This window comes from Plutella xylostella, chromosome 18 (assembly GCF_932276165.1).
Source record: "Plutella xylostella chromosome 18, ilPluXylo3.1, whole genome shotgun sequence".
In the NCBI taxonomy this organism is placed as follows: domain Eukaryota; kingdom Metazoa; phylum Arthropoda; class Insecta; order Lepidoptera; family Plutellidae; genus Plutella; species Plutella xylostella.
Genome location: NC_063998.1, coordinates 4,346,471 through 4,360,592, shown reverse-complemented (window position 1 = coordinate 4,360,592; position 14,122 = coordinate 4,346,471). Strand labels below are relative to the sequence as shown.

The following is a 14,122-nucleotide window of genomic DNA, read 5'->3' as shown; positions in this document are numbered from 1 at the left end:
ATAAAACGAGGAGGTAAATGTTGAGTAAAGTTTTCTTTATTTTGGAAAAAGCTTTGGTACATTTATCGTTTTGCACATTATACAAACGTAGTTACTGAGTTACTGTGGTGGGGTCTTTTTACATAAGTACCTATATTATTTCCTTTTCACAAAACATAATTATTATCTGATTTATACATAACAAACATTTCTACAAAATGCTAAAAACAACAGGTTTTATACATTGCTAGTTCAATTGTACCTATATGTATGTATTCTCAAGCGAACTTAGGACAATCAAGACGTTGTATTGTACCTATATTCTTAAGCAAATTTAGTACAGAAGACGAATCAAATTTTATTATAGGTAAAACAATATAAAGGATGTATGGACCTATGATATAACCCCCAATAACCGCTGCAATCTTATGAAACAATTGACCGCCACCACCAGCGCAGATACTATTACAACTGCTATTGTCACTCGCATTGCCCTGGAAAATAATATAACATTATCAAAAGTGCGTAGGTATCAAAGAAAGCCGTAGAACTAAAGTTGTTCAGGAAGCGCACATGAGTTACCCCTTTCGTACGATCTAGATACTTTTACGGATAAATCCAACATTCGGAAACGCATTTTTTCTGTACCTAAGTATATCTTGCAATGTTTCTGTACCTAAGTATGGTTTGATACTACGAACAACAACACTCAAATATCAGACTTCGTGTAAAGGGTGTAAAGTTATAAACGTAACTTTGCATTTTCTCAACTTATAAGTTTGTTTGACTATACTTATATCACTAACGGAAAAGATAAAAAGAGAGATGATCCATGATATGAATATTATTATTGAATGCATCCACGTTCCCTATATTTTTACCCATTATTCAGGAGTAGTCAGAGGTGACCTAAAAGCTACGGAAATAAGGACATACAATTTCACATACCCATCAGCATTGCGGAAGTATACAGCACTTTGCAAAGTCAAGTATATGAGTTGCATATAGCAGTATATAAGGTAGTATATAATCAGAGCAGTCGCTGTTACCGCCAGCTGTAATAGTTGCAACGCCTCTTTCAATACAAACCATGGCCCCTTTTCACTTGCATTCTGGAAAATAATATTTTCTATTTATTAATTTATTGCATGGATCAACTACATTTACGGTATGGCACCATAGCAGTTGCTATGGTGCCATGTGTGTGAGATGTGATGGTACCATTTATATGAGAAAAAGTTATAGTTTTGTTGTTTTCATTAATAATTAATAATATGGCTGGTTGTGTAAGGATAAGGAAGTCGGGGGACCGAGTGTTCCCTGTTGGTCACGTGACGTTTTTTTATGGGGACTTTTCTTTTTTTATGAATTCCCATTAAGTTGTAGAACAAAAGTTGTTTAAAATTACAAACTGTATTTCCCTTTCAAGCTGAAGGGAATTAAACCGTTTTTGCAACAACCTATACAAGCACGATGCTATCTGAAGGGTCACTTCTTACTTTTTCTTAGACTGTGTTACTCACTAGTGCATACAACCTAAAATCTATTTGCTTTTGGGAACATTTAACCTAACATCACTGTCTTATTACAGCCTATTAAAACATTAGCCTAGTGTCCTTTGGCTATTTACCCAGTTTAGGATCAATCTAGATACCTATCAGGAGCCAGGTCATTCAAAAAGCCTACGTGTGCCTGTAGTACTCGTAAGATAATATACAACAAAATACTGTTGTTGCTTTTAACCCAAAGAGACCGTATCACTTCGTTACCGCTAATTATAACATTACCTCTCGTTAACTCACTCTGGGGCAAGGCCTAGTGCGAAATGGTATAATAAAGTATTTGTGTCGCTTAACTGAAAATGATAAAATATCTTTGCAAAATCGCGCAATCTTTATTTTCGTGAATTCACATGTGGATGGTATGTTGAATTGAATTTTATGAATGCTCCATTGGGTTTTGTTTTGGTACCTGTGTAGGTACTTAACAGGAAAACAGCTACATGGAAACCATATGAGTTTCCGATCCTGTTGTGAAAAAAAAACTGTAATTACTTAAGTACTTATAACTTAATTAATTGGTTTCCATCGGATCTAATATCATGAAACCGTTTTGTTCATTTCCTTTGTAAATTTTAAAGTTATAAAAATGTGAAACTGTAATTAATTATGATGTTTGATAATAATAATTTAAATTCTTATGTAAGTCAGGGTTGTTTGAGCCATTTTAGCTTTAACCTTTGATAAAATAAATTAAATAAGTATCAATTATTAATTAATTCATGCACTATGCACATAATGTAAATGCACATTGCAAAATGAATGCATTCACAGGAAATCTTCATGATAATAGAGACTGTACTTATACAATTTATATTTTGTGGGTCCTATAACTAGCTGTTTATCCGTTTGTCGATCTGACTACATGCATAGAGACTGTACACTACGTGTAATCACATATAACATATATATTATGATACGGATGTTCAATAGAGTTTTATTTCACACCTTCACTTATTCAACCTGAAGAGTCTGTGCCTACTTAGTACTAGCACGTTGTTCCATGGTTGTTTCCCATAAAGTTCATCACTATCAAGTGTATCACCACGGCGAGGAAGAGATTCCCACACCGCGGGATACCCATCGACAGTCGCAATAAACCACTGCGCCTCCCATAAACCACCGGCCATCTGCAATCGGGCGCACAATCGCATAATGCATTACATATTTGTTAAAGTTTTTTTCTTCCTCTTCAACTTTCGTCAACTAGGAACTCCGACCGGCCGGCACGACCCCCGATCATATCATCGGTTCACGAGCTCCCATTAAATACTAGGGCTCTGACGTACCGCTGAATCTATCGCTTAACTACATTACCCTGGTCACTAACAAAGCAGAAGTTCATGTCGCTTTGTTTGCCAGTTTTATTTCAGCCTAACTTGCCCTAGTTTCCTTTATGCAGTCAGATAGAGGTATTTGGGAAGACACAATTCAGCCAAAATCTTTTTTTAAGCGACCACAACTGCACAACAGTAATGTGCGATCGAAACCGCAGCAGCACAATGAATCAACTACATTGGTCAAATTCAAATTTGGAGCACAAAACTGAAAGCATTCCATCGTCGGCGGCGAAACAGCGCGGGCCGATGCAACCAACAGCATTCCTGAGTAACGACACCGATGCTGTATCGGAAGACGCGACGAGGGGCGATGCTCGATAGGGCGCCCACGACCTCCGACCCATCCCTTGTCACGACGACACGAACCGCACTCAACTAAACTTTAAACTCGGTTTAGCGCGATGGTATCATCGGCCACCAATTAGGAACCTCGTCAGTACGAGCTTGCCTTTACATGAGGGACGACAGTTTTATTTAGACGCTGGTTTAAAAGATAAGGATTGTAGGAGTATGGTAATGTTTGTTTTTGTGTTTTATTTTTAGCTCCAATAAATAAGTAAGTAAGTATAACAAATAGATATGTGAAACTGATGTCGATGATAAATCATTTAAACCTATTCGTACCTACCTACTATTATAAAATAAAATATACATATTATGTAAATGCGAAAGTGTTTTTGTTATTCCTTATTTCATGCTTGTACTACAGCTTGACCGATCCCATTAATATGGATTACCTACGACATTATATTATAACAAGCTTTACTCTACTCTACTTTTTGCCTCTGAATTCCGCACCCCAGACTCTACAGCAAATAAGAAAAGATGCTGAAACACTAACATGGTATGTCACTTTCTCCTTGCTCGAGTAAATCTGTTCGCCAAGTGTAGTGGTGTCGAAGTCAAGTTTGTCTTTAGGTGGCCTCTGATTTCCTCCCCATTTCTTGCCTTTAGGGGGGAAGTGGAGGGGGTCCAGTGAAAAGGGCGCCACTGATAGGTCCTGAGTCGAGTGGTAGATGGACTTCACGCCGCCGCCGCCGCCGGCTCCAGCCTGCAGGGTTAGATTTGTTATTACGAGTTTATCATATCGTACTAGTAATGCATTAAATATGAATGATGATAATATTATTATGTAGTCTGAGCCTATCTGAAACCTAGTTAAACATTGTGAGATATGGCGTTTCGACTTTCTCCGTGTTCGGCATCATAAGGGTCACAGTGACAGTTAAATAAAGTCCATTTTTCTCTCCACCTTTAGTTTGCAAGGTGCGGGTGCCTATATAAATAGAGTGAGTCGCCCGCGCGCCTCAGTTGGTTTTTGATTTTTGAAGTGAACACTTCGGCAAAATGGCTCAATGTAGCCACGGTTCTCGTCGGCTTCGCTCCGACGGGGAAAAATATAATATTGAATTTGCGGAGTCCTCGCTGCCGGGAGCTGTAGCGTGATGCGGACCAGGCGGCGTGGGGCCTGCCGGCTGCTGCGCACGCAGCCATTGCTGAGGATTTCGCAACGAAGGTTTGAGTTGATAAGCCGTGAGTAAAATGCTATTATTTACTGCTTTTAAAAGCTCAGCCACTGGTCATAATGCTCCGGCGCTTGGGGTTTTTATCCCACGCAGTAGGGTCCGATTCAATAGTCGTGGTGATGATTGATCACATATTCCGGTCCTACTAGTGGCGCTTGAGCTAGATACTTACATTAATGACCGCTTTAAGTAAAGCATATGTTAATTTTATACAGGAAAAAAATTATAAAAATATATTTTTCTACCCTCAATTTCTAATATTTTTAGAAAACAGTTGATAAAAACTTTGCTATTACAATAATGCACTTGATTATAGCTTATGTAAGGCTTTACAAACAGGAGCTTTCCAGGACCGTCATAGGATTTTTTACAGGAAGCACGTGGCTCCGAGTTTCAGTATGTTGGGACATTGTGGCATGTGCGGCGAGTAATGTGATCCGCCGGTACCTACCCGCCTACCAGGCCGATTCGGTGAAATTGAAGTTTCGTGTAACCTGCACCCGGCCCTGTGCTCCTGCGCTGGCCGCCGTCTCGTGGCACCTGCATCGCAGCGTACACCCGGCCCTGCGCTCCTGCCCTGGCCACCGGTTCGTGCCACCTGCATCGCAGCATACACCCGGCCCTGTGCTCCTGCGCTGGCCGCCGTCTCGTGCCACCTGCATCGCAGCGTACACCCGGTCCTGGCCCTGGCCACCGGTTTGTGGTACCTGCATCGCTGCATAGACCCAGCCATGCACTCCTGCCCTGGCGGCTGTACACCCGGTCCTGGCCCTGGCCACCGTTTTGTGCCACCTGCATCGCAGCGTAGACCCAGCCATGCACTCCTGCCCTGGCGGCTGTGTTGTCCCACCTGCATCGCTGCGCACACCTGGCACTCCTGTTCTGGTTGCCAGATCCAAACGCCCCCTGTCTGGGAAGAGATTTTATGCTCAGCGGAAACGCCTGCACTATTGCTAGCACGGTCATCATCATCATCAGCCATCATTATGAGTGACTTATTTAGAAGGTATCGAGTAACGTGCGCTATTCATCAGTGATTTTGGCATATGCAGACGAACGTTTACTGCCAAGGTTGGTCATGTTAGCCATACAAGGGCACACCAACGAAGCCTGAGTAACCACCTGCAGTCGCCGTAGCCACATCGGCATGGATGACGACAAATCGGGTAACGTGCACCGCTTCTAAAAGTGTTATAGCACTTCAATTTGATGACTCCGCTGAGGTAGGGTATTCTATTAAAGCAGCTTTCTTCTGAACTGCCCAAAGTAACCTGTAGACTGCTCCGGGGGATAGTTGTGCAATAAATTTTTTATTTCGATGTCTCTGCTGAAGAAACTGTCTAATGCAGCTTTTGTTCTAAACTGCCTAAAGATCATTGGACTGCTCATGGGAATGGTGACGTACGGTAAGTACAGATGCGTTACTCTATACTGATGAGAAACGAACGAACGAGAGCTGTCGTGCAATCGGCACGTTTAATACATACAAACAGATATAGCGGCTCGCGCCGCAGTGCACTGAAAGTTCGTTTTTAGGGTTCCGTAGCCAAAATGGCAAAAACGGAACCCTTATAGTTTCGTCATGTCCGTCTGTCCGTCTGTCACAGCCGATTTACTCGGAAACTATAAGTACTACAGTGATGAAATTTGATGGGAATATGTGTTGTATGAACCGCTACAAAAATATGACACTAAATAGTAAAAAAAAAAATTGGGGGTGGGGCCCCCCATACATGTAACTGAGGGATGAAATTTTTTTTTTCGATGTACATACCCGTGTGGGGTATCAATGGAAAGGTCTTTTAAAATGATATAAAGTTTTCTAAAAAACATTTTTCTTAAAGTGAACGGTTTTTGAGATATCAGCTCTCAAAGTCGTAAAAAGTATGTCCCCCCCCCTCTATTTTTATAACTACGGGGTATAAAATTCTAAAAAAAATTGAGGTGATGCATGCTAATTAACTCTTTCAACGATTTTTGGTTTGATCAAAGTATCTCTTATAGTTTTTGAGATAGGTTGATTTAATTGCTGCTACGGAACCCTTTGTGCGCGAGCCCGACTCGCACTTGGCCGGTTTTTCGTCATATAAAGTGACCCCTCAGACACTATCTTAAGTGACATGACACATCGGCAGATTCCAGCTTTGAGTCTTTTCTTTTCTCGGCTGTGAGCAAAGGGAATCCCACCGGCGAGTGTTCAACCTAAAAGCACTGAGCTAATTCCTGATTTCGTGAAAGTCGCTTTTGCTATACCATACCGCTTCACAAGTTACCGAATTTATTATGATCCTACTGTCGGGTGATCATGATCGGAGTGTCATCGCGGTTTCTGAGTGGCACCATATTAGCTGTCTTCCTTATGTCCCAGTGGATTGTGAGTGTGTATCCGAGCTCTTTGTTGAAAAATGCGTGAACCTCCTACGCAGCAGCTGTCTACTAGTTGTGTATCGAATAAATCGAGTAACGGTGCTCTTGCACGAGACGACTACCTTTTGGTAAAATTATAACTTCCACTATTCTGGGAACATGCATATACCTACTGTGTACTGTGTATCACATCACGTGTAGCCGCAGCCCTACTCAATGTACGGAGCTAGATAATAAACAATGGCAGTCGCCATTAAATTTCTATGAATTTCGAAGGTCATCATTTGGAGCACAATCCAAAGTGTGAAAGTACCTATTCATGCCTAAACGGCTTCTCTAATATAAATGTATTTTTAATTCGATTCTGGCGCAAACGTTTCATAACTATTTTTCAACACTGTATCTGCTGAAACTACTTAGACTGACTGGTTAAGATGCAGACGTGCCGTTTTCACAATTCCATTTTGAGTAATCCTCAACTGTTTTATGGATCTTTCAGTTAGTTACGTAACAAGTTACCAAGTAAAAAATTACTTGTGTCATGCTCGTAAACGCATCTCATTTAGGAGCTCTCTGGCCTCTAGCTGAAGGCTAGAACTGGTATATATATCTACTAAGCTAGTACATAGTTATAACCGGGCAGCGGTGACGTGGCAGCTGCTTGATTTATTAGAGTTTGCTGAAAACTTTCTAAATAAGTAATAATGATTAGTCATTATATTAACTCTTTGCAGTTCTTTCAGGATGCAATACCAGGTCGCTGAAGTAGGTAACCTTCCTTAGCTGGACAACAACAAGCGTTTTTGTTTTAAAGAATGTCACAGTTATTCGCCGTTCCACTGTCATATCGATGTCCAAGGACTTTTTCTTGGGTATAGCTAACTACCTAAGTTTACCTATAGATAGCCGCAAGCTATCTGCTGTTGGCGAACTGTCAGTTCTGATTGATAAGTCAGGCTCGAGGTGGCTCGTCCAACTGTCCATGTTCCCGCCACCATGATTGTTGCTTCCACAGATTAGAGAGTCTATGTTGGCTGTCGTTGCATCAGGTCTGATCAGGTACAACTAACATCTTTACGTACCATCTTTATTTAATCGAGCTATTTTATTTTGTTTTATCTAGGTTGACTTAATGGTTTCAAAATCGAACCTACAACAATGTAAGTAGGTACCTACCTACGTACCTTTGAAGTTGCAACAAGGCGAAGCCTTAAGGTTTTGGCCGAGACCTGCCCTTAGTGTTGACGAACATACCTAAAGGTGACCTTGTTAATGTTTTTCATATGAAGTACTGAACATTTTACTTATCCTGGTGGCATGACTGATCATTAACTTACCCAGTTAAGACATGTTAGCCGGGTTTCATTTATCAACTATTATAATTGTTATTGTTGTGTTAATCAATCTATCAATATATTTTATTAATTGATGTCATCTACCAAGGAATGCTGAGAGAGCTCATAATATTCACACATGATGATACAGAATGATAGTAGCCCACAAAATGGGTGCAAAGGCTTATAAAATAACTTTCCTTCCTAGTAGGACTGCACAGGAACTCGTTAACCGCCGAGTTAGTTAGAATACAAAATTAGACTGTGTGTTACTTGTCAATCTAGAATATGAATATAGTGACCTGCATCATGTTTTGAAAAACTGAATACTTAGTTATCCGCCCGTGCCTTCATCTAATATTTTCCAGTAGCTGATGAGGCTGAGATATTTAGTAAAATTATCTTCCCTTCAAGCACCACTCCTCGTTCCAAGGACTAGATGCCGCGCCAGGTGTTGCAGGCCGTGTCGTCGTACAGGGCTGACTGAGCAGGTCTTCGAGGCTCCAGGGTCGGCTGCTGCATTTCTGAGGTCAGTCCAGAATTACATACCCTAGTCAGCATGTGCTGACCTGAGCCCCAGCGGCCTGGATCGATATTCTACATTTTACAGCTTTTAAATATTGTTGCAAAGTATTTCACTGGCTCCATCCATTCGGCTAGTGTATGTTAAAAATATTGCCTTGACAATAACAAGATTTTGATCAATAATTACTTATTAGTATTGCTTTCGAAGAGGCACTGTGTGTATCCATATGTATAAATACCTACCTATATGTATAGGTACATACCTTCCATAACTTTCTGACAAGTCAGGAATAATAAGGAAGTACTTAAAAAAGTCTTATGTATACTTATACCTTTCTTTTTAGTATATCTATTACCTAGAAATCTATGCATTATAAATTTATAGATTCAAATATTTATCTACTGATATACTCATCAGTAGCTTATGGGTCACAGTTGGTTTTCTCTCCACCATGCGATAATAAACACATCTCACAATGTTTAACTAGGTTTCAGATAGGCTCAGACTACATAATAGACGCATTTTTCCTGAAATAAAAATGACATATTATGTATCTAGCCTATCTGAAACCTAGTCATTTCTGCATGGTGATATTACAACTGAGGCGCGCGGGCGACTCACTCTATTTATATAGGCACCCGCACCTTGCAAACTAAAGGTGGAGAGAAAAATGGACTTTATTTAACTGTCACTGTGACCCTTATGATGCCGAACACGGAGAAAGTCGAAACGCCATATCTCACAATGTTTAACTAGGTTTCAGATAGGCTAGATACATAATATGTCATTTTTATTTCAGGAAAAATGCGTCTATTATCGTGTCTTGTGAGGTAGGTAATCGATTAGCTTAGTGGGAGGGTAAATAACCATTTCTACCTCTACATACACTAACACCGGAGATTCAAGACTCTTTTCCAGATTGACTTTCTTACTCAGGAGCCATTATAGAGCCGTAATTAGCGCAGCAGTGCTCCACGAAATCGTCTTCTTAAATCTAGAGCAACCCCCCTGAACCAGCGATCAAGCATTCAGCTACAGTCTAGGCAGACCACCACACCACACTTCGGCCACAGACTAAATAGAGATGCTACGTATACCTCGGCATAGAGTGTGACAAACTTATCTGTTCCGGTGACAGTTCACTAAATTGGTCCATATCTCATTATTTACTAACAAATTATATATTGATATAGATTAGATGGGTTTATTAAAACCGCAAGGGTAAATTACCATTACGGGAAAACTTAACATCTTAAAGAATTAAGAAATATTAGACATTTACGTGAGCTCTCACCGGAACAGATAAGTTTGTGGCACTGTACCTATAGTGCCACAATCTTATCTGTTCCGGTGGTCAAAATGTGCAACAACGAGACGTCATTGTCAAACGTCATTTCATACTCTGTGCGTTATTTGAGTTGTCAATTTCTGCGAAGAGGCTGACGCTACGTTATTTAATTTGTTTTGTGATTTTATGTGTGAAATAATGCCAAAATCGCTAAAATGTGATGCAAGAAAAGTAGTACTATATATATTGGCTTTTATGCAGGAAAAAAAAATGTATTCAGGCGCCTTTAATTCCGTTTGAAAAATTGGAAGAACGAGTTGCAGCGGCTACAGGTTAGTGTTGCCAAATATGACGAATAATTTTACCCATATACTCCATGTATTTTTATTAAATATTTTCCAGAGAGGCCCGTGCCCCAGCAGTGGGGACGGGATGGGTCGTGATACTCGTGCTGAACAGTATATTATCTTTATTTTTCTATGATTACAGGTGTGAGGACATGACATGATACTTTAAATCTTAGGTAACTACCAAGAAGAATTTCGCGCACCTGCAGCGATTTTAGACGAAATAATGATGATTTATGACATGTCATTGTTTTCCCAACCTATCAAGAGTTGGCTGAAAGAAATTGGCAAATAGCCTTTGGAAGGAGACCCGTGCCCCAGCAGTGGGGACGTGATGGGTCGTGACGTGATGATGATGATGATGAATTAGCCTTTGCACACTGTCTGAATTTCTTTTGATTGTATGCTCTTGTTTCTTGTTACTTTAGAAAATTTAAAATAAAGTGTTCAAAAATAATAATTTATAGTTTTTTTAAAGTCGTATCTCTTTATTCCCACGACCCACATATATTATATTACCCATACCATTGTAATCTAGATTTAACCTCCTATATCAGAACATAATCAGAACTAATTTTATTTCTGTTCGCCGTGGATAAATTTTCCATACAACAAATGTCGTTTGATATATTATATCCTCTTTCATTTACTATCGACCCTATATTTTGATTTATCTATACTTATGGATGTACCTAATTATAACAATAGGTAATAGCAGAAATGCATTGTCGTTTAAACCAGAAATAGGCAAATTTTTATCGAAAGCAACACTGGATTCGATCACAGTGACGTCGCCACCGGAACAGATAAGATTGTGGCACTATACTTCGTTAGTTAGCATGTGGATAAATTTTCCATACAACAAATGTCGTTTGATATATTATATCCTCTTTCATTTACTATCGACCCTATATTTTGATTTATCTATACTTATGGATGTACCTAATTATAACAATAGGTAATAGCAGAAATGCATTGTCGTTTAAACCAGAAATAGGCAAATTTTTATCGAAAGCAACACTGGATTCGATCACAGTGACGTCGCCACCGGAACAGATAAGATTGTGGCACTATACTTCGTCCTAGTTACTACCAAGTTATTATTCTGTGGACTGTCTTACATTGTGTCCACAGAACAGTGTACTAAGCGCTGGCGGCGGCGGCGGTTTCGGGAACTTGTCCAGCAGTTCCCTGACCTTCTCGCTGGTGGACTCGCAGCCGCAGCCGCGCCCTGATCGCGCCCGCGCCTCCATCATCTTGAGGCCACTCAGGATCAGCTGGAGAAGGGTGGATGGGGATGTGTGAGAAGGTGAGTTGTAACGAGTTGTGAGTTGTAAGGAGAGAGTTGGAACTACGCTAAGGTGAGGCCCATACGCCCTTCCGAAACCGCTTTTTTTATTCGTCACCTTATTATCCCTAGGTATTCAAACGGCACCCTCGCGATTATGTTTAGGTACTATTTTCAGCCCTAGGAGTGTGTTATACCGTAAACGTAAATGCAATACAGTACAAGCCTACAGCACAGAGTGTGTAGCCATTTACGGGTAAGTATTATTTTCGACTGTACTATACAGTAACTACCAGAGGTATAATAATATGTAGCTACTAACCTTCAACATCATAGCTTCTATAGAAGCTAGTTGCGGGCACAATATATGGCATGGTATCGTAATACAAGACATTTTATATTTTAATTTTAAAAGTTTGTAACTTACGTGAAACTATGTATAAGTAAGTATACGTAAGTGCCTACATAGTAGGTGATAACACAAAAACATACTCAAACAATTTAACTGGGATTATAAAATTAAGATAAATTAACCAAATGGGTATAAAATCAGGTAGGTTTCGGTAAACAGCAGTCTACCTGTATAGGGAAGTCTACACACAGCGCTGTAATATAGGTATTGTTACCCTTAAAAACATCACTCTTTATATAGAGTTTTACAAGAAAATACTGAACTTTCGCTTGAACTACTCCCAAAAAACTATTACATTCATAAAATAATGATCCACTATCACAATCTACACTTAATAATTAACCTTTAAATGATGATTTAGTATGTTGTATTCACCAAATATTGGACAGCTCTATACATCTGCAACACATTACAAAGTTCGCGTATTTCCAGTGTTGCTTAGGTTTAGATAAAAAAGGAGAATACTTAACGGGAAATTTAAACAATCACAAACAAATAATTAACATTCAAAACAAAAAGTGAAGTCTAGACGTGCAAAAATTAACTGTCATTTAAGTTTTTTATCACATGAGGCACGGAACCACGGAACATTGATCATTAGGAGCTTCCTAATATTACCAACTTAAAACTTATTTATTTATTTATTTTAAAAACTTTTAAATCATATTTGAGTTGGCTGAGCTTTCAGTGAGGGATACGTGTTCGATAAATTATGATTATAACACCTACCGCTGGATCTTCCTCTTGAGGTATTATTTTTCCAGCATCATCTGTTCCATTCCACCCTACCAAGGAACATTTTCTAAACCATTTCCAAACAAAAAAAAAACGCGGTTACACCCTGCCTACACCGACCGTTTATTTACTCTATGCCTATCGTACACCTACCGTAATCGTAGTTCTGCATTCTAGGCATTTAAGCAGGTGCCTAACATAGGTCTTTAATTTACCATAAATCAACAGCATTGCTCTCGCACTGGGTCCATTATAAAACGAAATTAAAGCGGCATTGAGGCCTAAATATGCACATTAGCTGCGCGAGTGTTGGCCCAGTAACCGATCCCGGCACGTCCGCAGCCGTGTGAAAGCTAACCCCCAGTCTACGCCATATTTCACACCTGTTAACCCTAGCCTACTTACCACTTCTGACAACGTTGCAGATTCTATTAATCTAACCCAGTGGCAGCGCCGGCGTTTTTAAGGTTTGTTGGTTTTGAGAGGCGGTGTGGCAACGGCAGTTCTTTAAATGCTGAACCATAAGCTTTTTAGGTAAGTAGATGTTCTTCTTGCATTAACTATCAGGTGCAGAATTGTACATAGATACGTGTGAAGAACATTAAAGGTACTTAATTAATGAAAAGGTGAAGCCGTCTCTGGAAACAATTTAATCTTACTCCTCACACGTATTGTTTTGATGGGTAATCTTTATCCCAAGTGCCGCCAAAGCTAGGTCATCGACTTCATGAAGCATTCTATTAAGTCATTAAGTTAGCCGCAGAAGCCAAGTGAAGCCGATAAACGGTACTAACACAAAAGCCATTCGGCGACCGACGTATGAACAAAACGACGGAAAATGGAGTGTTTTTTACGGAAATGTTAATAGTATTTTAAGTGGATGTGACGACGGTAACGGTGAGGCGCTCTGTGACATAAACCGCGTAACGCACTCCGCACTCTGCCGCTGATGCAGGCTGGCGATAAACGGTAAGGTTCCATTTTCACACACGGCACGGCAATACTGTCTTGCAAAATATTTAACTACTATACATAGATAGCTGAAGGCATTTTATTCCTTATCTTGGAGGATATCATAGATGGATAATGAACTATGTGGTACCTTGACTGCTCGTCACTCTATAATATGACGAAAAACTAACATTACGAGCGATGGTGCGCGAGCCACGACTCTATCTCACGTTTTCGTCAGTATATGTAGAGTGGAGTATTCGACAACTAGAGTCATGGTGAGTTCTGTACAACTACGTCTGTAATACATAGGTACATACATCTGTAGGTACATAGTTTTAATCCCTCTAAATATATTGTTTATTTACCTGAAATAACGGATTTTCCTATTGCTGACTAAAACTCTACACCATTATTTGTATTGTAACTCTATTTGTGACGTCATCAGGTTTCCCCGTGACGCATCCTAC

The 14,122-nt window shown here is 39.9% G+C and overlaps 1 protein-coding gene across 2 annotated transcripts; it reads right to left on the bottom strand.

The window, feature by feature from the left end:
- Window positions 1-14: 14 nt before the first annotated feature.
- Window positions 15-12,507, bottom strand: LOC105390307. Of its 2 annotated transcripts, none has more exons than XM_011561584.3 (5): window positions 12,342-12,507; window positions 11,388-11,543; window positions 3,720-3,929; window positions 928-1,091; window positions 15-473 (listed from the first exon to the last, which is right to left on the bottom strand). In XM_011561584.3, exons 1-5 carry the CDS (start codon window positions 12,363-12,365, stop codon window positions 374-376), a joined length of 654 nt encoding a protein of 217 aa, XP_011559886.3. In that variant the 5' UTR covers window positions 12,366-12,507; the 3' UTR covers window positions 15-373. The 2 variants fall into 2 exon arrangements, with proteins under 2 accessions (XP_011559886.3, XP_011559887.3); XM_011561585.3 differs by having other exon boundaries at window positions 12,310-12,488.
- Between the last annotated feature and the right edge of the window lie 1,615 nt (window positions 12,508-14,122).

Excerpts from the sequence above, each read along its gene's own strand:
- LOC105390307 (XM_011561584.3), bottom strand. The coding sequence starts at position 12,365 with ATGTATAGAGCTGTCCAATATTTG. Across the intron at positions 11,544-12,341 it reads ATAGAGCTGTCCAATATTTG|CTGATCCTGAGTGGCCTCAA; the intron begins GTGAATACAACA and ends ACCCTTCTCCAG. Across the intron at positions 3,930-11,387 it reads CACTGTTCTGTGGACACAAT|GCTGGAGCCGGCGGCGGCGG; the intron begins GTAAGACAGTCC and ends CTAACCCTGCAG.